This window comes from Excalfactoria chinensis, chromosome 5 (genome assembly GCF_039878825.1).
Source record: "Excalfactoria chinensis isolate bCotChi1 chromosome 5, bCotChi1.hap2, whole genome shotgun sequence".
Lineage (NCBI taxonomy): Eukaryota > Metazoa > Chordata > Aves > Galliformes > Phasianidae > Excalfactoria > Excalfactoria chinensis.
The window spans coordinates 30,116,374-30,143,950 of NC_092829.1; the positions used below are offsets into that span (position 1 = coordinate 30,116,374).

The 27,577-nt window shown below is 45.5% G+C and overlaps 2 protein-coding genes across 6 annotated transcripts in view; one reads left to right on the forward strand and one right to left on the reverse strand.

Moving 5' to 3' along the window:
* DCAF5 (DDB1 and CUL4 associated factor 5) overlaps nucleotides 1–6,850 on the reverse strand; it is a 62,393-nt gene extending 55,543 nt beyond the window's left edge. The window contains exon 1 of one of the 2 annotated variants that reach the window (XM_072337481.1): nucleotides 6,575–6,850. In XM_072337481.1, the coding sequence (XP_072193582.1) occupies nucleotides 6,575–6,785 (211 nt within the window). In that variant the 5' untranslated portion in view covers nucleotides 6,786–6,850. Of the gene's footprint in view, nucleotides 1–6,402; nucleotides 6,492–6,574 lie in introns of those variants that run through there. The other variant, XM_072337482.1, reaches the window with a different exon arrangement.
* On the forward strand, nucleotides 6,565–26,007 carry EXD2 (exonuclease 3'-5' domain containing 2). 4 transcript variants are annotated; one of them, XM_072337487.1, is made up of 10 exons: nucleotides 15,045–15,294; nucleotides 15,605–15,998; nucleotides 16,881–17,137; nucleotides 18,208–18,334; nucleotides 19,019–19,344; nucleotides 20,769–20,875; nucleotides 21,045–21,180; nucleotides 21,799–22,155; nucleotides 23,302–23,555; nucleotides 24,055–26,001. In XM_072337487.1, the coding sequence occupies exons 2-9, from the start codon at nucleotides 15,660–15,662 to the stop codon at nucleotides 23,516–23,518; spliced, it is 1,866 nt and encodes a 621-aa protein (XP_072193588.1). In that variant the 5' UTR covers nucleotides 15,045–15,294; nucleotides 15,605–15,659; the 3' UTR covers nucleotides 23,519–23,555; nucleotides 24,055–26,001. The 4 variants fall into 4 exon arrangements, with proteins under 4 accessions (XP_072193587.1, XP_072193588.1, XP_072193585.1 ...); XM_072337486.1 differs by lacking the exon at nucleotides 15,045–15,294 and adding an exon at nucleotides 6,565–6,699 and having other exon boundaries at nucleotides 23,302–26,007; XM_072337484.1 differs by having other exon boundaries at nucleotides 23,302–26,007.
* The last annotated feature ends 1,570 nt before the right edge of the window (nucleotides 26,008–27,577 follow it).

Genomic DNA, 27,577 nt, shown 5'->3' on the forward strand with positions numbered 1-27,577 from the left:
CAGTGCTCCTGATCAGGACTGTGTGACTGACAGTTTGAAAAGCGTACATCTGTGTGACCCAGCTAAGGATACCACTCCACAGCCACTTGTCAGAAAGGAATCATATTTTAAAAGACGTAATTAGCCAAGTACTTCTGTGTTCATTACAGATCATACCTGCTCCTACATGTAAAACGGAGGTCAGGCAGGAAGAGAACTCTGGTCAAGGAAATATTTGTGGTCAGCTGAAAAATTTATCACCTTTCTCCATTATTCTCAATGTAAAGAAGAGTATTTCAATTATTACTTTAAAAATAAATAACAAGAACACATGAATACACAAATACGCATTTCTTCTCCTACCCCAAATCACTGGAATACTTTGTTTAGTGTTTTCTGTCCTGATGAGACACAGGTGGGACAGAAGATGCACAACATAGCTAAAAAACAAAGCTTTCGTTTCAAATCTTGGGACAGATATCCCGAAATAGACTTCTAAGTAAGTAAACATTGTGTTCAACCTGGACAAATTTTCTGACCCCTGTCAACCCAAAGAGGACCTCAGGGAATAATTAAGAGCCCCTTCACTGTGTGCCCATTTCAGAATGGTTTGTGCTTTCTGCATATCCCCAGAGTTTGGGAGAATAAAAGAACAGCACTCAAAAAAACACATCGGTGGTGGCGGTTGGTTGTTTCTAAGTAGCCTAGACGCAACATAAGTAGAATATGTCTACTTCAAATAACCAAACTGATACTAAATGAGTTAGCATGGCATATATTTAAGAACAAACATTAGACTACCTTCACAGTTCCAAAAAATCAAAGCATTCCATTTTTGCCCCACTTTTGGGCTAGTTCTTCCCTAAAACATTCCCTGAACTGGTTACCTTCAGAGCAGGCAATCTGTAAATTCACACACAATTAACTGGAAAAGTTACCACAGTTTCAGACCAGAGTCTAGAAGAGAAACCACAGTGGTCCACCTGAATTGATTTAGTACAGTTCTCCCCAGAGTCTGAAGGAGGCCAGCACATACCCTTGCAGAAAGCCAATCTAGCCTTAACAGGACCTGCATAGCTCATGAAACACACTTGAACTCTCACATGCAGAGACAAGTATTTAAAAAAGTCATACCACTAAGGACTTAAACTGCAGTTTAAGTGCATTAACTTTATCAGTTGCAGACAAAGCTTAAGACCATTACAGCTCCTTCTCTTGTATGCCTCTTCAGGCCCAGTCACTGAAGAACCTACATGGCAAGTGGGCAACAGATCTGAATAGGAACATAAGATTATGCTTCTTGCTTGTATCTGCTCAAGAAACTGCAAGAGTTACAGAAAGCATAGAAAGCCTTTTAAGAAGTTGATCACAGGCAAAATAGCAGATTGTCTGAATTACTCCCAGTATGTGTGTATAGTTTACTCTTAAAAAAAAAAACAACAACAAAACACCAAAAAAATCAAACACAACCAACTCCACTGAGGTAGACTTCACCTCCCTCCTTAAGCAGCCTATTTCAGTGCTTCATTATCCTTGCCATAAGGCAGATTATCCTAATAGCTAGCCCAAGGGTGCAGTTTGACATGACACATAATCCCACTCCCCCTTGCCACGTGCACCATATTGTTTTCACTCCCTCAAAAACAGCAGTGATGCAGCCAGCAAGTGAATACCACCTTCAGGTTGATCTGATGGAAAACCAACCCTCAGACAAACAACCTCTCTCTATTCCTCCCCCTATCCAGAGACTTCAGTCACACTCGTTTATGACTTTAAGCTATACAAGTGCCACATTACAAACAAGGGAGAGGAGAAGGAAAGTGAATGAACTACAGGATGAAGGGAAGAAGGAATAAAAGGACACCCCTGTTGGATGTAGACATGAGTTACTGCACATTAAGATCAAACCACACCCTAAATTCTTCCTTGCCATAACTCATGACAGAGTTTTTGTCCTATTCCCAGTGGAGATAGAGAAGCTTACAACTTTATGCAACAACAATTAAAGCACTTTTATATGTTTTAAGTCTTGCCTCTCCAACCAGCTTTTCTTTCTGCAGACTGAACAAAATCCCTGCTTTCACTTTTTTATACTTCTGATCACTATTCATAACCTCCTTGCTTTTCTATGAATATTCACAAATTAGACCGCATCTTTCCCAAAATTCAGTGCCCAAAATGGAGCACTCAGACCTCACCAGGGCCAAACAGCGCAGAACCATCACTTCACTTGCTTTACTGTATCTAGCATTAGTTATTAGTCTGCTGTGCTAGGCTCGTGTTCTTTTGGATTTACCTGGCAACCAAACAACAGATGAACTACCAGCACTTGCTTACAACCCTACAAAGTTACGATCATGGAGAAGCTATTAACTTCTACATTATCTGGCAAGAGGAAAAAATAAATAAAACGTGGAGAGAGGGAGAAAAAGAATATATGCATGGATTAAATAAGCCTCAGATTACAGCATTTCCAAGGGGTTATCTTGAAAGCACACTTTGGGTGAGGGGGGAGGGGAAGGAGGTTCTGATAAAGATACTTATGTTTCTAAGAGATAGCACACATGAAAAATGACAGATAAACAAATAGAAAGACTCATCCACCAAACTTGAGGATGAGGGAAAGCAAGCTTATTAAATCGACTAAATAAAGATGATTTAAGTTAAATTGCAGAAGGAGATGCTTGGCATATCTGAGGGAAGAAGTCAGCTGCTTATCGTTGCACAGTGAATTTAATTTCCATGCACTGACAGTCATGTGTTTCTCAAACTGTTGGCAATAAAAAAATACCACCACCTAGTATGTAAAAAGTTGCAACGAGACACTGTGTCCAGTTAAATCTTTCAACTCCATCCCACAGCTGGTTTTAACAATTTCAGCCCCAGCTACACATTTCTCTCAGGTAGAGCTTTCTTCTTCTCTTGTGTCATTCTACAGATAGGTCTTCTCTACTTGTTACATTGTCTCTTTAGTATCCACTTCCTCTTTTTATTTCTCTTAAATTCGTTTCCTTCTGCCTGTCCCTTCTTACAGCACTCCTGCCTTAGAACATTGGTGTTTCTCTCCCTCTCTAAAGCGAGACTGGTAAGTTCCATGCAGGCAGAGCAAAAGCCTACAGGCCAGAAGGTCCCATCGTATTTGCTGACCTAAACTTTTTATTTATAGTGTTCAAAACAGCCAAATGCATCCAGAACATAGGAATTTTGTAAACAAAACAACAAATACAGTGCTATTCAAAACCACAGTTAGGAACAAAATTAGTTACCATTAAATGTGAAATCACTAATACAAGATTTAATGAGGTTCGGATAGCAAGAACTTCTAAACGTGATTCCAAAAGGCTTGCTGAAGCTTGTCTGCACTGAAGTTCACTTCAAAATCCTAACAGGAAAACTATCTGTAACATAAACCCTGTTTAAGCAGCTTGAAATGTTTACTGAATCAGTAATCATTAGCCTTACAGACTTGCTTCTGGGAGATATGTCCAGAAATAAATAAATAAATCAATAAAAGTAGAACACATAACTCAAGAAAAGCATTCCAGACAATGCAGATGAGAACAGCACTAACTTGGATGCAGGCTAGTATTTAAATGCAATCAGTAGAGCCAGTATTAATGCACTGTGCTTTACTAAAACAGCTCCAATGAGGTTTAAGCTGTTAACAAGTCAATTAGCTGAGACGGATTCCTCAATGTTGAGAATATACATATTACTTAAAACTGATCAAGAGTGCTTGCACTCTTCCTTTTCACACACTCCAATATCCCTGTTAACTCTCCTAGCTGCTACAAACGGAGATGGAAGTATCTAATATCTCATCCTTACCTCAGCACACTGACTATTTTGGGGGAGGACAGACCCACATGCCATCTATTCCAAGGCTTTATCTACATTTGGAAGTCTTTTGAAGCAACACATCCACAAAATCTTCAGATTACAGGCAGTTTATACCCCTTCTTTATCTTCCTTCTGAGCACCCATTCTCACTGTTTTTTTGCCATTTCTCAGCATTTCACAATAAAGTGTGACCCTAAAAAGTAGTGTTTTGAGTGTAATATAAAAAAAGCCTGTACTTATAACAGCACAAAATTTAAGAGCATCCATAAATCTTTTGCCTTTTCACTTTTTTTCTTGAATGGTGAACAAAGCACCTGCCTGCTTTTGCTATGTCTCATAAAACATTCTAGATCTTGTGGTCACAAATAAGGCAAAACTTTGTCAGAAGCAGTTACTGTAATTAGAACCTTTCATTTTCTCAGCACACCAGTGCAAGGTCAGGTTTAAGGTAGTCTGCTCTTAATTACCCCAAATACATGCACTGCTAACACAAGTAACTTCAGCATCCTCTCCTCCTCTCCCCTTTTATTTTCTTACTACTTAGTCATCCGACAAATTTAGAAGGGTACCATCTCCTATATGCTGAGGGACATGTCTACAAATATGAACCTCTAAAGAAGTTGAGAAACTGAGAACTAGGCATGGTTGGAAAATCTTCCTTTTATCACTGCTTCTTTACTTATCCACCTGATGGGAAAACCACCTCCATTTTCTTGCTGCAATTACTCTGACTCAGGCAGTTGGACAAAACTAATTCTTGAGGCTTCTTCCAGCCCTTAATTGTTTGCTTCTACCTAAAGGATGGATGTCAACATAGCTAAACGCATCAGTGATATATGACAAGACTTGAAGTGCCTCACGAGGCTTTCTTGAGCAAGAATTGAAAACTCTGATGGCCTTTCTATCACTTCTTATGTAAAATAAAAAGGAACAAGATGTGTGCTCTTCATAGTGCTTCAGAACAAAAATGCATAGCTCTGCTACTGCTGGAAAAGGACCGGTACAAACCAGTATGCCAGATCTAGCACATCTGAGAGTTTTAGATGAATCAGTACTCCCCCAACGCAAAAGTGTGCATACATACATTCACATGACAAATGGATGCATGCTTTAAAAGTTGTGAATGCAGAGGGATACAAGACTCCCTGAATAATGCTTATTCCTGAAGTCACTGGACTTGCACTTCAAAGTTCTTTCAGTTAAAAAAGTTAAATTGAGGAAGGTCTTAATACATCAGATTGACTCCACAGGGGTACGCTTTGCTGTTTTTATTTCATCCATGCTGATAACAGCCACACTAACTTTTCACTAATCCCGATGTTACTCCGAGAGCCATCCCTGCCACCTTTGTGTGCCAGATGCCGCCCTGCCCAGCAGACACAGATGAGGCAGCGCACAGCCGTGCCCCGACCCACTCGCCCAGCCCTGCCGCTGCTCACAGCCCACCCACGGGAGTCTGAGCAACACCGCGACGCCTGGGCTGCTCCCCGAGGCCGTCACCCAGAAGAGACCGCTCCCAACAAGCTGCCGAGGCCTCATGGCCAGGAGCCGGGAGACTCCCCGAGCCCGTCCTCCCGCACGGCAACGAGCAGCGGGTTTAGGCCGCGGGAGGGCGGGCAGGCCCCGGGCACGGGGGGAGGGAAGGGGGTCTTCCTCCGCCCCCTTCCCCTGAGGGCGACGGGCTCCCCCGCGGCCTGCAACGGACACCACGCCGGCAGCGGCCTCAGCCGGGTTGGCAGCCCCGAGGGGCTCCGTCTCGGTCGAGGCCGAGTTCCCCAGGGGAGCACCGTCGCCCCTCGAGGCCGGAATAGGCCCTCGATTCCCCGGCCTATCGCTGCGAGCCGCCCGAGGAGAGCGCGGCCTGCAGCGCCCGGCCAGGCCCCGGCCTGAAGTTGCCCGCTTTCCGCCGTCACCCCCGCGGGCCCGAAGGCGGAGAAGGAGGAAGAAGCACCTGCGCCGTGCGCTGCCGGGCTTGGGGGAGGCGGGCGGGCGGCTGCCGAGCCCCGCAGCCCCTCCCCGGCGGGGAACGGGGTGCGAAGCCCCAGAGCCTTCCCCGCTCCGTGTCGCAGCTGATGCCAAGCCCCTCGCCGCCCTCACCTGACAGCATCCCGCCTCCCCCAGCCCCGCGGGATACAGCGGAGCCATAACCCCCTCCCCAAGAAGAAAGCATCACCACGAAATAAACCCCTTGTCCCCAGCACCCCAAACGGGAGGAAAGGGGCAGGAAAAACAAAACAAATGCTCCCCTCCTTCCCCAAAAGATGGGGAGGGGTCGGGGTTCAGGGTGCCAGTCCCCAAACCCCGCTGCACCCCCTGGCCACCATTGCTGGCTCCGCTCCAGGCAGGCACTGACCAACGTCGCTCGGTTCCCCTCACACTTTTGTGCCCTCTCCCCAAATATATATATACATACAAATATATATATAAATGTATAAAAGGGGGGTAAACCCAAAGGATCCAGCAAATAAAAGGGCACCCCTCAGCCTAACCCCCCACCAGCGTCCTGGAAACACTCGCATAAAAACTTTGTCCAGGGCTGCCCTCCTCACCCCCCTCCCCAGCGATAACAGCAGAATTTAAAACCTGTCAACCATTTTAGGTCCCCACATGGGGAGCACCGTTCCGGGCCGACTCCAGGCACGGCTGCGGGCACCGCGGCTCCCCCCGGGCCGAGGGGAGCGGCCGGGGAGGAGGATGCTTAAGCAAGGGAGGGGGCGGTGGGAAGGGGGCGAGGGCCGGGGAGCGCCCGCTTTACCTGAGACCAGCCACTGGCCTCCATTGTTGGAGAATTCAATGGCATTGACACAGCCGAAGTGGCCCAGGAGGTCCTTCTTGTAGAGGTTCCTGCAGCCCCGCAGGCGTCGCCGCTGGAAGTCGTGGGTGAGCAGGGGGTCCCCCTCCAAGCCCCGCTGGGACAGGAACCCCACCACGGAGCGCATGCTGCCCCCCCGGCCGCGCCTCTTCATGCTGCCGCCGCGCCGCTCCCCGCCGCTCCTTCCCCGCCGCCCCTTCCCCCGCTGCCGCCGCCTCCCCTCCCCCGCTTCCCCCCTTGTTATGGTTATGATGATTTTTCTTTAGCCAGCCATGGCAGAGAGGTGTTAGACACTCCGCCGCTTCCTGATCCCGCTGGCTCCTCCCCGCTCCCCTCAGCAGCTGATCCTCAGCTGCAGCCCGCGCCTCCCCGCCGCCGGCCCGGCTCTAACGTCGCGCCGCCGTTTTTAACTCCGTAGCGGCGCGGGGGGGCGCTGAGAAACTCGCAGCTCTCGGGACCCGCGGCCGCTCTCCGTGTAGGGCTCCCCGCCGCCAACGGGCAGGTGCCTCCACAGGCGGGCGCGATCCCGAGTCGCTCATCGCGGCGCTCCCCTCTGCTCGTTTTAAGTCTCACTCCCCACCGCGTTCCTTCTAGAAGCCGGCCCGGCCGGAGGAGGCGAGGAGCTGCCGACCTCAGGGGGAAACCGAGGCACGGCCGAGTAGGAGCTGGAAGGGCGTGAGGGGAGCGTGCCTCTGTGTGTGCTCCTGGAACTGGGCTTTATCCTCCCCTAACGTTGAACAGCTTCTGTGGGATTTCCAGTGGTGTGTCTGCAGGAACTTGTTGATTTTAAGTTTCTGTGGGGCAATGTGAGGTGTGCTGCTCGCCCTGTCCGCCCTCCCCACCGCTCAAATGGTGGTGCCCCTTGTGCTCTCGTGACTCTGCTCCAGGGGAAATGTGGGTGAATCTCATCCTAATTAGCAGCAGCAGAACACTAAAAGACAGCCAGTTAAACAGATGGAACTGAGCTGTGCTGTACTTCATGGGTTGATGACACCCTCACCTGTGTTTTTGTGAGGAAAAAACATGTTCTTTCTCCTCCTTCACAGCACTGTGTCCTCCATGTTTAACCCCTGATGCTGTGTGAGGGCAATGGGAGCATCACCTGGCAAGTGGCTGCTGTCCCACACACGTGAGGAATGCAGTCTCACAGCTGCAGTATGAAGCTGTTAGGTCTAGATATTCCCACAGGTGCCTGAGAAGTAGCACCCAGAGAAACTGTGGTTTGGGAAGATGAGGAATTAGCCTGACAGTCATGGCCTGCCCTGCATGGCACTGCACCCACTGAGATCTGGGGGTCCCCAGACTTTAAAACAAACAAACCAAGCCCCTTCCTGACACAAACTGGTATGGCAGCAGCACTTGGTGCTGCTGGGCTGCTGCCACGTTCAGGGGCAGCTTCTGAGCAGGAGCTTAAGCGATTTCACTAGAGAAAGTCGAGTGCCTAGGATTCTCCTTTGTTAGGACTACAGATAAAAACCACACCTGTAAGCCATGCTGTGTGGTTGGCATCGCTATTGCCTTGCTTTTAACACAGTAACAAACTTTTGGCTTCTAATGGAATTTTAAAAATCGCTGAACACCCCTTATATTTCAACTTACCCACATGTGATATCTGTAGGTCTAAAGATCAGAACTTAAAGGTTAATTAAAGATACAGTAATTGTATAAGGAGAATATCTTGACACTGTCTGTTAAATGTTTTCTGTCGGGGTGATGGTTAGCAGTGTTAATATGGAAGTGGAAACCAAGAATGCTTAATCTTTCCTGCAACTGAACTGCTCAGTTCCAGCTGTGGAGAGGCAGCTATTGCAGGGTAAGGTGTGTAGCAAGCCTTGGTGCAAGGAGGCGAGGGCCCTGTCTGTCATGATTTGTGTTTATTACTCTAGCTGCAGGCACAGGTGAATTGTACTGGTATAAATCCTACTTTGCTGCTCTTTTGCTTGCATGCTACGAAATTCGACAGCATTACAATTACATCAGAAACTTGTTTATTTCTAAATTCCCAGCACAGTTTAGTGATAATGTATTTTTCTTCCTATAGACTCTGAGCTGACTGCAGCAGTTTGTATTCCATTCTCTCCTCTGTGCTTCCCATGCAGCTTGCATCACTGTATGATCCAAGAGCCTTCCAGAAATACATTACGTAATGTGGCTGTCACTTCTGTCACACGTGGTTTATTTTCTCTCCCTTCCTAAAGCATTGGCTATTTGTTTCTATACTGAAATAAATATGTAAGAACTTTTCATTTGATATGGAATAATCAGATCTCCAGAGGTTTTCTTTTATGTACTGAACATAGTCTCTAGGAAGGCTGTGTACTCGCATGGTCAGATGTAAATAAATTAAATTACTTCCTAAAAATCCATTGCCAGGATTTTCAGGAAAGATTTCACTGAGGTCAGAATTTGCAAGAAAACTAATAGCAAGCTGCCTGCCTTTTTTGCTAAATGCAATATTGTTTCAATACCCATACAGATTAAAGCAGTGCTTTTAAGTGTTTCTTTTGCACTGTGTTCTGATTCTCTTCTTTGAATTAATTTTGAAAATATATTACACTTAAAATCACCGTGACCTGTACTGTGGCTGTATTTTTCTCTGAAAATACCATGTTTCCGTGTTAGTGCCCGAATGCTGTAATTTCATCAGAACACATGCACAATGGGTCTGAATCAGGCTGGAGTGCCATCAATGAAGTGCCTTTTTCTAGCTCAGTGAGAAAACTTCTGCAGCTTGGAAGGGAACAGAGGTATGGACGGTACTTAGTAAAACCAACTCAACTTCCACAAATTACTATTTTGTGGGCCATATTTTCTTGTAGTATTTTCTGTACTGGGACCATTTGAATACCATGGGCCAAACTAGCCCAGGTTAGGCCAGACTGCAGATTTGGCAGGAGAGTTCAGGGTTTGTTTGTACTCACTGCTTCAGCAGCTGAATTTTATAGGATGTGTGTAGTCTCCTCCATACCTCAGAAACAGCATGGAATAAAGCATAAAAATGTTTTGGTTGTAACTTTAACTAGGGGACAATACAAAGGAGGAGCCAACTGAAAAGGAAATGGGAGATAATGAACAGGGAGTGACTTTCTGTAGAGGCTCTTGGAAATTTAGTATGAGTAAATAATGTTTGATGTAATACAGAACAAGGAACTACCAGAATGCTTCCAACAGAGAAGTGATGTGGTCAGAGTAATTATCTACATAAATAATCTTAGGCTGTGGTTTCAAGGTTGCTAATTCTAGGCCTGTATACAGCCAGATCTCCCAGCGCTGCTAAAATAGTCCAGACCAGGTATGGCCATGCTGTCACATTGTTCTCACATCAGTCTGTGCCCATTCTACAGTTTTTCCTTTGCCTCTGCAGAGACTGACAATACCTGATGTTGTTTGAATGTCTGCTGGTACAAAATTACCCCATCAACATTTCTACTGATGAAATTTAAATTGGCAGAATGAGTTAAAATTGCATTAGTGGTTTCCATTTGATGGCTGTGGTGTATTTGATCATTAATGGGAGGACTATAGTCAGCTTTACTGTATTGTCAAATCATGGCATTTACAGCTGTTAAAGGTTGTTGTGTTATGAGCTGTGCTGGTTAATGCCGGAGGGAAAGGTGTTTGGAGCAATTCAGTTATGGAAGAAAAAGACCTAAACAAAAGACTTAGTTGTGTGGATGGATCAAAAGACCTTGTTTTACAGGTGCCTTGTAGTACAAGTCTAAATGTAGGCGTAGCCTGGATGCTAGGATCTACAGAGGTCTCAGCCAGAGCTGAGCTTCTCAGCTTGAGCTTCTCCTCTGAGCTTCTGTTGGCACAGAAGCTTGAAATGGATGTTAGACTGGTGGTGTTATCCACAGATATGCACAAAGAAGAGGACATCCAGGGAAGAGAAAGAACCAGGTTCTAGCTTTGCTGAGCTATAGCTTCCTGCTAGTCATCCACAGAGAGAGAAAATGGCTATGATTTGAGTTTGGATAGATAGCTTTGGGGAAAGGAGCAGATCTGTAAATCATCTGCAAAGAGTTGGTACTTGTATTTCAGATGAGATAACTCTGAAAAAAACGTGGGAGGATAAAAGCAGAAGACCAAGGATACAGCTCCGTGACGCAGCATGAGGAGAATCTGTCTAAGAACACTTGGAAGGAAGGCTAAATAGGTAAAATAAGATTTAAAGTGAAGCGTGCTTAATTGTGTCAGGTCAAAGACGGTGAGGTTCAAATACATTTTCTGAGTTCTGCTGAGCTTCTGAATGGCTTTGGTTAATCTACAGTGGAAATGGAGAAGTTACAGGTAGCTCGATGTCTGTGCAGTCAGTCTACAAATGCACCGGAGAGACAGGTAGAGAGGGAGATGGGGCAGGGTTAAGGCTTTCACTTACTGAGAACAGGCTTGGTTTTATTTATTGATTTATTTTGGGTGGTGAGAGGTATGGGGGGATAGAAAGAAGACTGAGCCAAGATGATGTTGTTGTATTTTAGCCATAACATTAAGATAAATGAATAAATAAATTAGATGATTGAGTTTATTCCCTCTAGCAGAAACTAGATAGCTTCTGGTGTTTTTTGGGGGGGTTTTGTTTTGGTTTGGTTTGGTTTGGGTTTTTTCCTTTTGCTTATTCATTCATTTCACAGAGCTGAAAGGTGGGAAGAACAAACACCATTCTCTCAAATGTTTAAGATGTAGCTTTAACGTGTAGCCGAACCTACTTAATGACCTGTAGCTTCTGTAAGGATTTACTTTTCTTGGCTTTATGTTCTGTCACTTTCTTTGTACTGGTGCTGCTAGTCATTGGACCTGTTTGTCTACCACTTTGCAGAGTTTGTTTGGCTCCCGAAAGTGTCCTGTTGAGTGCCAAAATCAGCACAAGGCAGTCAGGAGTGCATAGCAGGGAGCAGAGTTTAGGATATTTAGGGGATGTCACTTTGTCAGCAGCCATGAGCTGAGGCTAACTTACTTTATCTTCTGGAACTCAGCCACTGAGGTAAGTTGATCAGCTCTTCAAGAAACAGAACTGTGAAATTCCTCTGGATTCCTACATATGCAGTGAAAGAGTTGGTAATTAATGAATAAATATGTTGATGATGATTCATGTTAATATAACTCATCCTCATGGGATCAATCTGGCAGCTCACTGCTCTGAGAGCAGATCAGATTCTTTGCAAAACATGCAAACTCTGGCAGATTCCTGCACTGACTGAGTTGCAGCTGATTCATCTATTGGCTTAGGATGTAGTTTCACTGAGATCTGGCTCTATGGTGAGCAGTCCAAGGAGTTAAACCACAAGAAAACTATTTTTTCACTATTAGCTTTCTGTTCACTAAATTCCTTGAATCAAACTGGCATCCATGTTTGTCGAAGTGAGGCAGCAAAAGGAAGGTTACAGGAAGAGGGAAGCAGAATTGTTTTTTCAACCAGGGGCTAAACCTTCCATCCACCTCGTCGCATTGTGCAACTGAGCCTTTCGGATGTGGTTTGATGGTTGATTTTAAACTGATCTCATTCTGACTTTTGACAAAAGAAGTGGTCCTACTACTTCCCTGATATCAACCTTATTAAAACAGATCCTGCACAGAATTACTTATTTGAATATGTAGTCGTGGGGTTATAAGCATCCACACGACGAAGATATATGACATTAGGAGTTGAAATGCGAGTTTGCCTTTCTTATGTAGCTTGGGATGGGGCCCCAAATGGTGTGTTATTAATGAGCTAGTGGGGACTACATGCAGCTCTCTGCTCATTGTCTGCTAACAGCAATTTAAGTCTTGATTGGAGCCTCTTTCCTTTGATATTCCACTATCATTGATTTTCCTTTGAACGCTGAGTCATTTACTGTACTCTTCTCTCTGTTAAAGGATGAGCTAATGGGATTATAAAAATACATACATATATATATATACATATATATATATTTCCCTGTGAGCAGCAGAACAAGTGAAGCCTGGTTTCCTATGGACTTGTCCTGATGTGGCACTGCTGTGTGGATTCTCTGATGTATATTAAGCAGTGTCTGAGCATTCTTGCCATTTTATCAGTGGCAATTTTATTATGCTCTGTCTAATTGACTCCGCTTTGCATTTCACTGCAGTCACCTTTGAAATCTCTTTGTACAAATCTAGTTGGAACTGGGCAATGGCTGAGACATGCTTTTTTGGCAAGGAAAGGGAAGAAGAAAGGGGATCCATAGGCAGAAGCACCAACAGTCTTCCTTAGGAAATCAGGCTAAAAATGAATCTTCTAACTGCTGTCTCTGTAAAGATCTCAGATAAGGTACCAGAGAGAGAGAGGGAAAAGTAAATCTAGCTGTTTACCATGTAAAACCTTCAGTTACCAGCTGAAGCTGATTTCCCATAATTAAGGTTATGCCAATAGTTGGTGTCTACTCGCTTGGTTACCTTCTTTTCTTCTGCAATGTCCCCATCAGGTTTTGGGGACATTTTTTCCTTTTATTCTTTTTCCCTGCCAGAGCACACTCGTGCATCAGTTACTTTCATTTATTTTTACTTTAACATCTATACTTGAATTCATCAAGTATGTAGGTAGTAAGACAAGCTGTTAAAGAGACTTGTGTCTTACAGGGCTCTGCTGATGTCAGTGATATCATGAAGAATACAGGTTTTAAATGCAGCCAAGGATACAGTCCCATTATTGTTCAAAAGCTATGCTTGGGTATTACATCCTATCTTCTCTGCAAGACTTTCACTGTGTGATAAATGCTAGGGCATTTTATTTCCCCCTCCTTTATGATTTTACACAAAATTCCTTAGAAACTAAAACAAACACTTTGTAAAAGGAAAGACTGGTCTATTTCAGATTTCTGGGTGGATGTCAGTTTATCTGTGACAGCACATTTGTGATAAACATTGCAGATTTGTTCAGATTTATAAGTTCTTGAGTCTCTGATCAAGTTCTTACAGACACCCTGTCACCTCCTAACAGGGCAGCTGGGCTCTGCAGTGCAGTCACAGAGGGGTTCTAGGCCACCTTCCCATCCCTTGCTCTTGATTACATGGTCTCTGAAGTAAGCATGTAGTAAATCCAGATGTTTGCTTTTTTCCTCTGGACTACTTTACAGCCCCAGCTCAGTTCCCTGAACCTGTGCTCCTGCCATTAAGGAATGCTGGTGCTGGAGCAAGGGAGAAGGAAGTGGTCAGTCAGGTTGAACAGGAATCATGGTAATATCCAAGTGGTGCTCCGGGTCTGTGCTAGGTGGTGATGACCCTGTAAAACAAAGCAGTATATGCTCTGGGGAAAGCAGGAGAATGAAGAGAGGGGGGAGGGAGAGGAGAAAAGACAGGAGAATGTTCCCATCTAACTGTGGGAACTTTCTGTTACAGACAGGCTACTCCAGCTTGTCCTCCTGTTGTACACTGAATCATGTGATGAACCTCAGAGTAGCAGCCTCCTGCCCTGTGACCGGCATTTCAGCTCCCAGCTGTGTCTGCTGCACTGGTTGGCAGGGGGTGGGTGGAGAAGCCACAGCCCCAGTATGGCCGTGAGAGAGAAGCCCCTCTTTCTTGTGGAGGGAAATGAACCAGCTGGGAGTTGCTACAGCCTGGCAGATTGCACTGCTTTCTAGACCCTGGTGAATTAATATAAAAATGAAATCAATTTTTTTTCCCCATAGAGCAAGATTGTGGGGCTTTGCAGAAAGACAGCACACAGGAGCTGTTGCTTTCAGTTAAAAGGATTTGTGTGCACAAACCAGGCAATTCAACAGGAAACAAGCTTCCTGAGGTGATCCCGCCAGCTCCGAGCCCTTATTAATATCACCTCACTGTGCTGGGCTTGGGCTTGTTTCCCAGAGCAAACAGCAGCTCAGGCCATGACGGATCTCCTGCAGACTGATCGCTGCTCTGCCTGAGCTTCCCCTCTGTGCCTCAGCACTCTGCTAAACGCCAGCTGCTAGGGAGCTCTGCAACAGGCAAGAGTAGCACAGAATGGAGCTTGCCAGAGTAACACAGTAACACAGAGACAGAGCTTCTGGAAGCAGTATTTCCTGTGGCTTCGGCGCCTCCTTTGCGCAGATGCAAACAGCTGGGAGTCCGTCAGCACAGGCACTTGGAAACGAGGGGAACTGTGAAGGAATGAGGTGCTCCGGCGCCCGTGAGCTCCCACGAGATTGGGGCAGGGAACTCGTCTGCTGTCCCCGAGGCAGCCGCTCGCCGTGTGCCGGGCACGGTGTCACAGCTCCGCGGTTCCCCACACGTGCTTCTCTCGAGCTTTAACAGGAGCGAATCCTCTCCTAAACCCTTGTCCTTCTCCACGTGATTTTCCCTTTTGTTTCCCTCCAGCTCTCCACCTGTCTCTCACTCGCCGCTAAGCAGGCGACGCTCCCGTTTCCATTTCCCATCCTGCTTTGTTACTCCCTCTCCCCGCCGCTTCCTGTTCTTCGCTACAGCTCCGCATCTCCGCATCCCTTCCACCCGCCGGGGGCCGCCACCCCCTCGTGCCACGCCCGCAGGCCCGGAGCGGCGGCGGCATCCCGAGGCCGGAGGCCACCCCCACCCCCTCGGCCGACTGCCGTACAACATGGCGGCGCCCACGGGCCGCCCGCAGCTCCGGGGAAGAGGAAGCGTCCGCCTCTTTAAGCGTCCCGGTGCGCGCAGCGGCCTCCCCGCGAGGGGTTCCTGCAGCCGGCAGCCGTTCCGCGGAGACGCAGGTAGTTGTCGGGCCGGCGGGGATCCCGGCGGCGGCGGCGGCGCCCAGCCGGGAGCGAAGGGCAGCGGTACGCGTTCCCGAAGGAGCCCCGAGCGACCGAACGTAGCGCATCGGGGCGCTGCGGGGTTACCCGGGAGAGCGACGGCTGCGGCCCTGCCGGGCTGAGCGGCGGCCGCAGGGCTTCGCTGCTGCCGGGATGCTTTCCGTGCCCCGAGCTCGCGTCGTGCCGCTGCGGACGTGGGTGTCTCGGAGCTCGGAACGCGCGTGGCCGCGTCGTCTCTAACGCCCCCATCTCCTCTTTCTGTTTGCAGGCCATGCTAAAACCCGACCGCGCCGCTTCGAGACGGTGAAGCGCAGGGTTACGAAATGCCCAGGCAGGCGGCCGTGCCCGTGGCTCTGGCGGCCCTGCTGGGCATCGCCGCGGGGGGGCTGGTTCTGTGGAAGGCCGCCCAGCGCCGGAGGGGCAGAGCGCGCAGCGGGAGCCTGCGGGAGGAGGCGGCGGGGGAGCGGCCGGAGGGGAAAGCGAGCGAGGCGGGGGGCAGGGAAGCGCTTTCCCTCTTCGCATCCCCCACCCTTTCCTGGGTGGAGAGGAGCCTCGTCGCAGATATAGCGATCGTGTCGGAGCGGGAGGAGTGGGACCGGGTGGAGCCTTTGCTGAAGAAGGAGCTGGAGAAGTGGCCGGTGCTTGGGATGGACTGCGAGTGGGTGAGTGATCGCAGCGCATCTCCTTTCAAATTGCCACAGGAAATCCTGTGGGGAAGGGCTCTAATGGATACAACTTAGCCAACCCTTGGAACTCCAGGTGGCACCAGCGGAGTACCCGCTAACGGTGATTGGTCACACATTTAAGTCTGCTGATTGTAGGTCTGTAATTCGCTAGTGGTATTTGTTTGCTGAGATGTTGTGATAGATGTGGTTCTAAACGTGCAGTGATAGCTCAAAAGCACTCTGTGTTTTGTACAGTGTTTTCATTTTGTGAGAGTGGTTTGGATTTATGCTGTCTGAAGTCCAGCTATGTGCTGGGGAAAGTATTTATTAAAGATAATAAAGCAGAAGAGGATATCTTTCTTATCTGCTGATAGTAGCTAGAGCTCACTGGCTGTCCCAGGGAGCAGGGCTCTGATTCCACTTGCGTGCTTGCTTACGTGAACTCTTAGTGCAGACTTGGAGTCATTTATGAAGCTCAATTTTGCCATCTTTTCTGGCTGGAAGTTTTTTCACACCACATTCATTAGTATAACCGCAGTTAAACAATGTATTTGCCATAAGCACTTACATAGTGGGTGGCTTTGTGCTGACTAGGATTAAGGAACGTGTATGTTCTCTTCTGCCAGCTCAGCTATGGGGGGTAAGGATTACAGGAAGGAAATGGCACTTCTATGAGTGTGGCAAGAAGTAGCTGCTGTGGGACAGATCACGTAATGCTCAAGGGGAAAAAAGAAAAAGCAATTAGACAAATATAACAACTCGTGACTACATATTCTGACAAGTAATTCCTGGTTTTGGTGGCCTCTTCTGTAATTTGTTCCAGCTGCAGTATTGCCAGTAATGCTGAAACTCAGCCTGTGATTTTTGTCTTTCTTTCAGGTGTCTGTAGAAGGAAAAGCAAATCCCGTATCCCTCCTACAGATTGCTTCTTCCGGTGGCCTTTGTGTTCTCATTCGGTTGCCCAGGCTTGTTGCCAATGGACAGCCTGTCCCAAAGACTCTTCTGGACATCATGGCAGATGATGCTGTGTTGAAAGTGGGAGTAGGATGCTGGGAAGACGCTTGCAAGTTACTTCAGGATTATAGTCTTCCAGTCAAAGGGAGCGTGGATCTCCGATACTTAGCCATGAGGCAGCGGTGAGTGTCTGAAGATAGAGGCAAATGTGTCGAGTGCATCGTTTGTATTGTTTAAATGTTTAAAAGATAGTTTCTATGTGCTGGATGATGCCAGGCAGGTAGGTCTGGAGTTCTTGGGGTGGTGCGCTCTTGTAGAGAGCATGAGCATTGACAGCAGCATCCCAAGAACACGTCATGCCCGTATTCTGTGGTCTGAAAGGAAAGGAAACCTTCATGAATGTTAAGCATGTCAGTCTTCTCCTGTAACATCCGTAAAGGCTTTTCTGAGTATAATGCTTAAGCCCGTATAAAGGCCAAGAACCGTGATATATAATGCAGGTAGAATGATCACCATGTATACAGATGTTGAGTACACTGCCCACTGATATGGGGTAAATATGCTAGTGGCACATAAGTGCAACTGCTGAATGACAGGATTTCTTGAAAAGTGACAAAAAGTAGTTTTAATATTCTTTTATAGTGACAACTTATGGGTTACATTTATGGCTTACAGTTGTGGTTTCATTCCTCATCTCTCCTAAAATAAAACTCTCTACTTTGAATGTTCTTTATGTTTGGTATATGTGTGATGTTAGTGATGTGGGGCATGGTTTTGCTGACCTGGTGGTGCCTTTCTATTGCGGAGGATGGGCTTCTTGTCCCTAGAGGCCAGGATTCCTCTTAAGCCATTCCTGGTTCTCCTACTGCTCAAAAAATGTCTCCAGGCCTGACTGTTTGCTTAACAGCCTTGGGCAGACAAATCCATCACTCAGTGCCAGATCTCTCTCTTTGGTAAGCAGGTAGTTCAGAGCAGAATATTTCAGCCCTAAATGTTATCAGCTCCCAGCCTTGCCTGTTTTGCATATTGCAGACACTAGATGATTGCCAAATCTAAGATGGGCATTTTAGTGGAGGGGGAGGGAGAGGGCCTGTAAAGCTGCTGCAGCTAGCTGTGTGCTGCTTGAGTGGGAGCTGTGCATCAAGTGCACTGTGTTCTGACAGAATCAGGCTGTATGAGGCCATCCAAATTTGCATGAGTGTTTAGTTTTGTTTTTAATATGTTTGTTTCGCTTTCTTTGTTAAAACTGAAGGAAGGATCTACTTCACAACTGCCTTAGCCTTAAGTCTTTAGCTGAAAAAGTCCTGAACTGCCAGCTTGACAAGTCTCCTCATATGCGTTGCAGCAACTGGGAGGCAGAAGAACTGACACAAGATCAGGTGTGTCTTCCGCTTTAACTTAGTGTTTCGGGAGGAAAAGGAACCTTTTTGTGAGAGGCACTGTAATATGGAGATCTGTGCCTTCTTTGAGTTCTGCCTCAGTAGCTTCTGTATATCTGTGATGTGAAGTCAGTTATGAACTCTGTGCCGGAGTTTCCCTCCTTTTCTGTGAAGGAGAGTTTCTGCAATTCTCAGTGGATTCTTGACCCTTGCTTTCTTTAATTCTTGAAGATCTCTAAGGCAAGATCCCTAGGAGTATTTGTGCACCAAATCCTCACTCTTTTTTCCCCTCCAATACATAGCAGTCAGTGCAGTATCAGAGAAATGCTGAAAACCAAAGCCATGTTCACCATCTATTGTGGTTTCCCTAATTGCTCACATTCTTCAGTCTTGCTGCAGGTGTGTACAGAATTAGTGACCAGTAGAGGGAGTGACAGGACAAATAATCATGGTGAATGTTAGTAGGTAATGTGTGAGAGCACCTGTGAGCATTTCAGGTCTGACTGACCCTAGAATGTGGTGTATGCAGTGGTATGAAAGCATCACTTAACTGCCAGAGCTTTGTGTGAGTTTTGAAGGGAAATAAATTCAGCTCCTGGCTTTGCTGGGTCTAGTATTAAAGGCTGGTGGTGCTTGAGAGTGTTTGTCATTTGCCAGTATGTCAATGTCTATGCTTTTCTGCAGGTTCTCTATGCTGCTAGGGATGCCCAGGTCTCAGTGGCTCTATTCCTCCATTTGCTGGGATTTGCCTGTCTCCCTGCTATATCTAAAAGCGAAAATTCTGCTTCTGTTTGGGAAAAAGTATTGAGTAAATGCCAAGGCTTGGTGGATATCCCATTTAAAGGGAGAAAAAGTGGCAGCACAGGAGAGGTCAAGAGTGGAGAGGCACGTTCTCCTCAGAAAGGAAAGAATCGGAAATCTTTGGTGAATGTCCATTCTTCTGGCGGTCAGCAAATGAGAGATCCTCGGAGGCAGAAGCGAAAACCTTTGGGTGTGGGATATTCTGCAAGGTAAGCATCTAAGTAAATTTTACTCCTTGAATCACAGCTGAAAACTGATTGGTACTTCCTGCTCTACTTGCTAAATAAAGTGGATACTCCAAGCTAGGGAGGGAAACAGGTCCCAGCAGTCATGAGAACCGGATCCTATTTCTATTTTCCTAGCTTTCCTCTATTGAAAGTTGCCAGGAGCACTCAGGTCTGTAGTAGGTTGTGAAAAGAACAAGAGGATATCTTTGGTTTTTACCTTTCCTTATAATATTGAGACATTTGCTCAGGAACAGTCTCAGCAGGAGGGAGCTGGCTGCTCAGGTGATATTGACTGCCCAACAGCTGTGCCTTGCCTCCTTCAGGGAAAAGGTGTGAAACTGAGTAGAGCAGATCTTGTGAACCGGGTCTGCCTCATGAGCTGCTTCAGTTCAGAGGTGTCAAGAGACTGAGCAGACCTGAAAGAAGATGCGAGGTGCCAAGCAGTGCAGGAAGGACCATCTGTAACAGTGTCAAAGCACTGCTTTTCTGTGTGGGCCGTGGAGGGAGGAGAGGACGGTTCTACTCTGTCATTGCAGAGGCAGCTGTTGCTGTATTTAGGATCACCAACCAGCAGGCTGTTTTGTAGGGCAAATCCTAAATTCATATGGTCTTTTGCTATTGCAAGTTCAGTTCTTTTAAATGAAACAGGTAGGAGAGCTCTTTTTGAGGTCTCTTAGTGCAGTAGGAGACATGGAGAACCAGCATGTTTGATGTTGTTTAGATGCACTCTAAGAAAATGAATCACTTAGATGTAGGAACTGAAATTTTCTGTGGCTGCCTGTATTTGGGAAGAAAAAATGTTCATTTCAGTATTTGTTTTCTCCTTTTCAAGTTTACTGGACTGACAATGGAGATGCTGTAATGCAGTCAATAATATTGATTTTATTATCAGTCATTAACAAAATATTGTGTTGTATACAGTAAATCCCTTCATTTTGTTTTTTACTTAGAACCTGTGCTGTAGAAAACGGGAAGATTGCACCTCACGGGAGGATTAAAATTTAAACAAAATTGCATTCCAAGCTAAAATGAGATCTCACTGTTTGCTTGTTTATTTATTGTTTTTAACCACGCTTGATTTGGTGAGAGATCTGTAGACTCATTTTTTCTAGTATCTCCAGCACGCTGGTTCTGTAGTAAGATTGGCTGTGATGTCAAAAGTCAAATTCTTTTCTTCCCTTCTGTAAGCAAGTTTAGTTTGAATGTACTCTCATTTACGGTGGTGTTTGAGCTGAAGTGTCAGTGTGCAGTGGAAAGATTCCTCCTATATCACTATTGTTTTTTGTGTGTGGTTTTTTTTTTTTCCACTCACCCTCATGGACATGAGCAGAAATCCTTTAGCTAGATTGCATATCATTTTATCTGTTGTGCTATCATAGTTTCTGCAATGCTGTCCTTGTTTACAGAAAATCTCCTCTGTATGACAATTGCTTCCTGCATGCACCAGATGGACAGCCCTTGTGCACTTGTGATCGCAAGAAAGCTCAGTGGTATTTGGACAAGGGGATTGGAGGTGAGCATGCAGTTTTTCACTCTTGTACAGTGTTTCATTCACAGGGCATGAATTTTAGTGCCCTTTTTACTGGAAATGCTTTTCTGAATGTCTCTTTTGTTCTAGCATCTTTATCATAGATTTGAATACAAATTTGTCTTGAATATTCTCTTTGCCTTTACTCTTTCAGATCTAGTTAGCACAGACCCATTTGTTGTGAAGTTACGGTTTGAGCCTTCAGGACGTCCTGAGTCTGAAGTTGATTATTACCTGATGGTTAAAGAAAACCTGTGTGTTGTGTGTGGCAAACGGGAGTCCTATATCCGGTGAGTTGCTCAGTGGGATAAGAGAAAAACACATAAAACAGGACTGAAGTCTGCATCTAGTTTGGCATCCAGAAATTAGTTGCCTGAAACACTGTGCTTGTTCAAATCCTGGATGATCTATTGCTGTTTGAATGCTCCGTGATCAATTGCATCTGGGTAAGTTTGGCACTGAATAGGCCAACCTTCCCTCTTCTTACTGAGGAAGGAGCTGGCCTGTGGAGAGAACATGTATGTCTTGCAATTTTAATTACAGGGGGCAGCAGTATGCAGACACATGCTGTTCCCATGGCTCGTCTCCTGAAAATAAATATACTCTTCCTTCTAGTACTTGGTCCTTAAGATTTTTGAAAGGCTTAGGTGACTTGAAGTCTGAGGTCACAACAAGGAAAAATGGAAATACACAGAAAACTTGTTGAGAGAAATACAAGTAAGGAGCTGCAGATCCTCTTAGTGCATTGAGGGTCTTGACCCTTGTGCTCTTTGTTTTCCTGGACCTATAGTATTAGTTGTGCTTTAGTACAACTACAGTATTGTTAGTTGTACTTTTGTGGGCTAGAGGAGGAACTGGACAGTAGCATCTCCAGGCAAATTTAGTTGAACCATCTGCTTCTTCTCCAGGAAGAACGTTGTTCCTCATGAGTACCGAAGGCATTTCCCCATTCAGATGAAGGACCACAACTCCCATGATGTGCTCCTACTCTGCACCTCCTGCCATGCCGTCTCCAATTACTATGACAACCATCTCAAGCAGCAGCTGGCTGAGGAGTTTGGTGCTCCCATTGGCTCTGAGGAAGGAGTGCGTCTGCTGGAGGACCCTCTGCGCCGACAGGTGCGCTCCGGGGCCCGAGCTCTGCTGAATGCAGACAGCCTTCCAGACCCTCGAAAGGCAGAACTCCTGCAAAGCATCAAGGACTTCTTTAACGTTGAAGCTGTGACCCCAGAGATGCTGCAGGAAGCAGCTGGTCTGGAAACCAGGTATAACAAACCCAGCTGTAGACATATCATTTCAGTAATTCATGTTAGCATGTGAATTCAGGGAAAGGAAGTCTGCACAAAGAGCCTTGGGTAAATATGAACAAAGCAAATCAAATCAAAATCCAGCAGCATTTGCAGAGCTGAGGTTCATACATGCTGACATTTTCCTTCTAAGCCCTTAAATGAAAAAAATGATGAGATCCATTGCAGGTCTTCTTGACGTATGAAGTACCTTCCATACAATAATGTCAAGTTAAGGGATTTCTGAATTTGAGACTAGGGACTCTTCTGCACAGGGAGAATAATCCTCTAAAAAGGCAACTTTATCGCTTGTGTAAACCTGCAGAGTCTGGATTTATAGTACTCTGATAAACTTAACTGGAAATCAAGGAGCGAAAGGAGATAACTGTGTGTGCTGTACTGTGAGTCTCTAAGTAGACAGATAAACCCCGGATTTCTTCCTGTGTTTTTGTTTTACTGTCTTTGCCCCCACCCTGGTAGTGGTATGTAGGCTGCAGCCCTTGGACTTTTTTTCCCTCTTTCCATTTATTTTCCAGGGATCTCCATCTATTCTTACTCACCCCACATACTTTCCACTATTTTCTGCTTCTTTTAAAGGGCATGTCGAAGTGGGAGACTTCTGGTATGATGTGTCTTTCGGTCACCCCTCCTCTTCTTTCTCTCAGCCTTCCCAAATATCTTTTAACTAGTATCTGGTCTCACTGCATGAAGATATTTTCTCCTTGTTAAGCTCACTGTTGTTTGTAACGTGCCAATGTTACATCTCAGTACATATCCAGGCAGGGAGTCCAACGGGCAGGATTGAGGCTCTGGAGCAGCATATTGTTCTTGCCTTGGAAATTTGCAGTCTGTCTCCTGAGCAGCATGTGATGGGCCTTGAGAGCTTTATTTAGTATTGCTATAAAAGAATAACACTTTCTCATTTCAAAGAACCTGGCTTCCCACTGTAGCTGTGTTCCAGAAAGCAGTCTGGCACTGAAGCAAAGTTTAATTCTCCCTCCTGGGTCCCCTCCTGGTTAGCTTACCATGTGTCTGTAATTAAACCCTGCAGCTGAAGGCTTTTAGATGAGTCTGGAGTCTGACAGTGGGCTTGTGTGAAAATAAACTCTTCTTTTGTCCTGGCAGGATCTGCAATGAGAGCTACGTGCCACATGGACTGAAGGTGGTACAGTGTTGTGCTAGAGGAGGCCTGCGCTCCCTTATGCAGTTGGAGAGACGCTGGCGGCAGCATTTCTTGGACAGCATGCAGCCCAAACACCTCCCAGAGCAGTGGTCAGTGGACCACAACCACACAAAGCTGATCCGAAAGTATGGGGAGGATCTTCAGATCGAGCTGTCGTGAAACTAACTTCCTGGACTTAAGATAGTGACTAATGGACGTATGTAACTGAAAGTGGAAAGACTATTTTTATTTCTGTTTCTCCACTAACATTGGAGCCTGGCTTTGTGAGCAGGCAGCAGTGGGTATGCTAGAGTTGACGTTTTACCAAGAGTTAATCCGCTGACTTGAATTTTATCAGTTGGTTTGGAATTTTTAATCCTAGCCTGTCACTGGATAGTTCAGTGCAGGAATGATATGCTAAAGGAATTTTTCTGCTCCACTTGATTATTGGGAGTTATTTTCTATCCTTGGGATGTCTGGTACCTCCAGACCGTCTCTTTTAACATAGAGCACAATGTATGAACATTTCCAGGTTTTCAAGAGATAGATGTGCACTTTGGCTGCACCACCAGCATCTCCTGATAATAAATCTTTCTTTGCTTTCAGTGCAGTTGTACCCACATGAGTTCTTCCTGGAGAAGATGCCCCGCTAGAGAGAGATTCCTTGTTTGGAAGTAGCAAAGAAATCTTACTTTTTGTTTGTTTGTTTGTTTCAGATTCTGCAAAGTTTTTGCAGCACTGCAACAGGCCTCAGTGAGTTTCCTGTTGCCTGAGAAGAAGTGATACTGTTTGATTCTGGCAGCATGGAAGCATCTATGTTGCGACTTTTTAAAACAACTTCCAGCAGCACAGAGTCTATTTAAAAAAAAGAAAACAATGTTTTTTCCCTAATTCTGCTTGTTCATTGTGAGTAGCTCTTGGCAGGTAACGTTTCACATTAGAGTGAAACTCAACCAAGTGTCTTAAAAGGAATAAGAAACAAACTTTATTTAAAGACCAGCTTTTTTTTGTTGTTGTTGTTTTTTAAGAAGTCAGATCACGTGTGGCAGGAAACTAGAAAATCAGGTGTTTTCTTCTTGGATTTGATTTGTGGTGACGATCAGATCGTACTCTCCATGCCTGTTTCCCTGTCTCTAAAATGAGACTAACAGTACTTACCTATCTCACAAGGGTGCTGTGAGGATTGATCAGTCAAGGTTTTTGTAAAATTCTTTGGAAACTTAAGGCAGTGTGTGCTATCTATTATTGTTGTTATTAAAAACGTGCTACTGTCTTGACTTCCTTGCATACTTGTGGGGTTAGACCTTAGTTAAAATACGACTTTATAAAAATAAATACCCCTTTCTTTAAAGTCAGTTTTGATGATTTTGACTGCATGAGGTGAATTGTATTTCTGAATGAGACTGTGCTCAACTTCTGTAAGCCTCTGTAAAGAAGTCTCAATGTGACCTTTGCCATATTTCACTCTATGTTATATATTTCTTAATAACTTTTGGACTGTATCCTGGACTTGCTGTGTTTAGGGTGGAAAGTCTCCACTATCAGACAATTGAAGAAATTTCACAGGTCAGGGTGAAAACCAGTCCTGTGGCAGAGCCTGCTTGAGATAAAGAGGAGCCGTGGAGAAATGGTGTGTTTGTGCCATCCTGGAGGAGCTGCAGCAGGTGAAAGGAGTCAAAGATTCACGATAAATAATTCCTAATGCAGAACTGCAAATCAGACCATTCTCATTATAAGGGAAATTTTATGCCTTTCCTTTGCCCTTGGCGGGTCTTAAGAAAAATAGATCTATCCAGATGTGTACTATCTCTGTGCTCATTAGCATAGCTGATGGTAATCTCAGCAAGACCCTCCTGTCTACAGTGGCAGCCTGGGTATAACTGTATTTCTTCAAAGCATTTTGAGCATGTGCTCAGGTAGTGTTATTTCCTCTCTCTGCTGACTTCAGGCAGCGAGAGCTCATTGTGTGGCTCAGAAAACCCCTTTCAGCAGTCAGGAGTACCAGATGTCCATCTCACTTCTTAGCCGTTTCATTTTTCTCCCTTTGTTCTGATGCATGAACAGCTGATAAAGCTGTCATTCCTTACAGGGACCTAAGAGCTGACCACAGGGCTATTGTCATTTCTGTTTACTGAGTAAAGAAAATTATTTTGAGATAGGAATTGGACTAGAGGTCCCTGGATGTTGAGAAATGCAGTATCTCAAAAGACCTTTTTCTTTTCAAATGACTTCAGAAATAGGAGTTTGCAAGGAAAGTTTTACCGCACAATATAAACTAAAATTCCTCATTGCTGTTTGTAAGATATCCTTGAGTGATTTTAAATCAACTTGAAAGAAGAGAGAAATGGTATATTTATTGTGTAGAAATAGATTATTTTTGTAGATGACTGTGCTTTAAAATTTTCTGCCTTTTAATAGGACGTTTGCTTTTTACTATTCAGTAGGTTTTGCATATGGTTTCCAAGGACACTTGCTGGGCTTTGTTGGTTTACAAACTAGCAGGGGACCTACAGGGAGAATCAGAATACACAAACATCTGTTTCCTCCTTGTACAGTTGATTGGACTATGGAATGTACGATGATCAGACAAAGGCAGTCTACAGCTTAAAATTCTGTATGCATCTTGATTGCTAATTGTTACATTTGGTATAAACCTGCTCTTTTACCAGACTTGCCGCTAGTCAGGCTCTTTTTTCCTTTCTTTTTTCTTTGCATGTTTGCTTTTTCTCTTATTCCAGCATGTCTTACTTGGTCTTTGTCATTCCTTACAGTAACACCTGAACCTATAATCTGAAGCCTGCCCGAGGTACATTGCCAGAAATGGAGGGATGTTTCCTTTTTACCTCTCACTTGCTACCTACAGGTTAGTGGGGAGGATAATCCAGCTGCTGCAGTCCTCACACCTACCTGATTTATGAGTTCTTCACAGGTGTTGCCTCCATCCTTTGCCTTTCAAGTACTTTGTCCTTGTGAGATGGATGTGTTTGGAGCAGCTGTCAGGTTCCTTCTGGTCCATGCGAGACTTGAGAAAGGCTTGAAAGAAAGTCAGGTTTTATTCTGGCAAAACAAAGAGTTAAGGTGTTAGTTCAAATTTGGGAACACATTTACTTCAGAAAAACATAATGTAGGTGGGATCTTGTGGCTGCCCTTCTGTGTGGAGACAGGTTGTTGTGCTCTGATCCTGGGCACCCTCTCCAGTTCAGCAGCATTTGAAACTGTGCAGGTTCTGCTGCTGTATGAGATCTGCTGCTGTTGTAAAATTGACTGTCAAAAGTGGCTGACCTGGGATGCCAAAACTGTGTTGAAGAACCTTCTAGCAGCCCTTGCTCCAAGATTCCTTGGAGCCATTTTAGTTGCAAACCTTCTAGGCTTGAGTCTAGGCTGTGCCTTGCCAAGCTGACCAGAGGGCTGTGCTGTGGGGAAATGGGATGGCAAGGAAGAGGACCCTCAGGCTACAGCCTTCTTCCTTTTGTTTTTTACAGTTCAATGTGCTTATCCCAGAAATTTTGCCAGTCCAGGGGATAATGACAGAACTTCAATGTTTGTAATACTGCTAGGAAACTAATGAGTTTTTTCTTGCTGCTCTGGCACTTATGGCTTATTCAGCACCTTTCTGAGCTTGTCACTGGTTTTTGTTTCCAGAGGTGCTCCTCTGGAGCTGCAGAAGCAACAGCACCTTTCGCATGTTGGATTGCCTTCCTGTACAGGATGCAAACTTATTCCTGTCTTCCCAAGCACTACAGTTTGCCTTTTCTTGGCTGTGCAGTGACTTTGGCATAATTCCATGGGGCAGGAAGTGCCAGGCAAGCAGAGTTTTCCACAGCCTGGAGCTGGAGTTGCAGTAAGTACTGCACTTGCAGTCAGACCGTACATGATGTGTTAATTATGCTGCTGACAGACTTGGCATTTGGAGGGCATTGATTTCCTGTGACAGCTTTTAAAGGTCTCAGATGTCACCCTCTGTGACTGACAGGGATAAGGCAGCATATCCCTGTGGGCTCCTTGAGTTTCCTCTGTTTGTTACTCATTAATGCTGGGGTTGGAAGCTGTCTTCCTCTTGCATTTCTATTGCTCTGACTCCCTGGAGAGGATCTGAACTCTGCACTCTCTATAACAGGTTTTATTTCATTTTACAGATTTTACAGTTTCTTTTCCCTCCCCTGTAAAGGCAATATGGTAACCCTTGAGACGGTACCTTGTTGCTCTGGTCCTGCACCTAAATGTCTGTGGGGACTGGGA

Bases quoted from the DNA above. Each gene is read 5' to 3' on its own strand.
- EXD2 (XM_072337486.1), top strand. From the start codon at position 15,660: ATGCCCAGGCAGGCGGCCGTGCCCGTGGCTCTGGCGGCCCTGCTGGGC. The intron at 15,999-16,880 runs GTGAGTGATCGC...TCTTTCTTTCAG, and splicing joins TTGGGATGGACTGCGAGTGG to GTGTCTGTAGAAGGAAAAGC. The intron at 18,335-19,018 runs GTGTGTCTTCCG...GCTTTTCTGCAG, and splicing joins AAGAACTGACACAAGATCAG to GTTCTCTATGCTGCTAGGGA.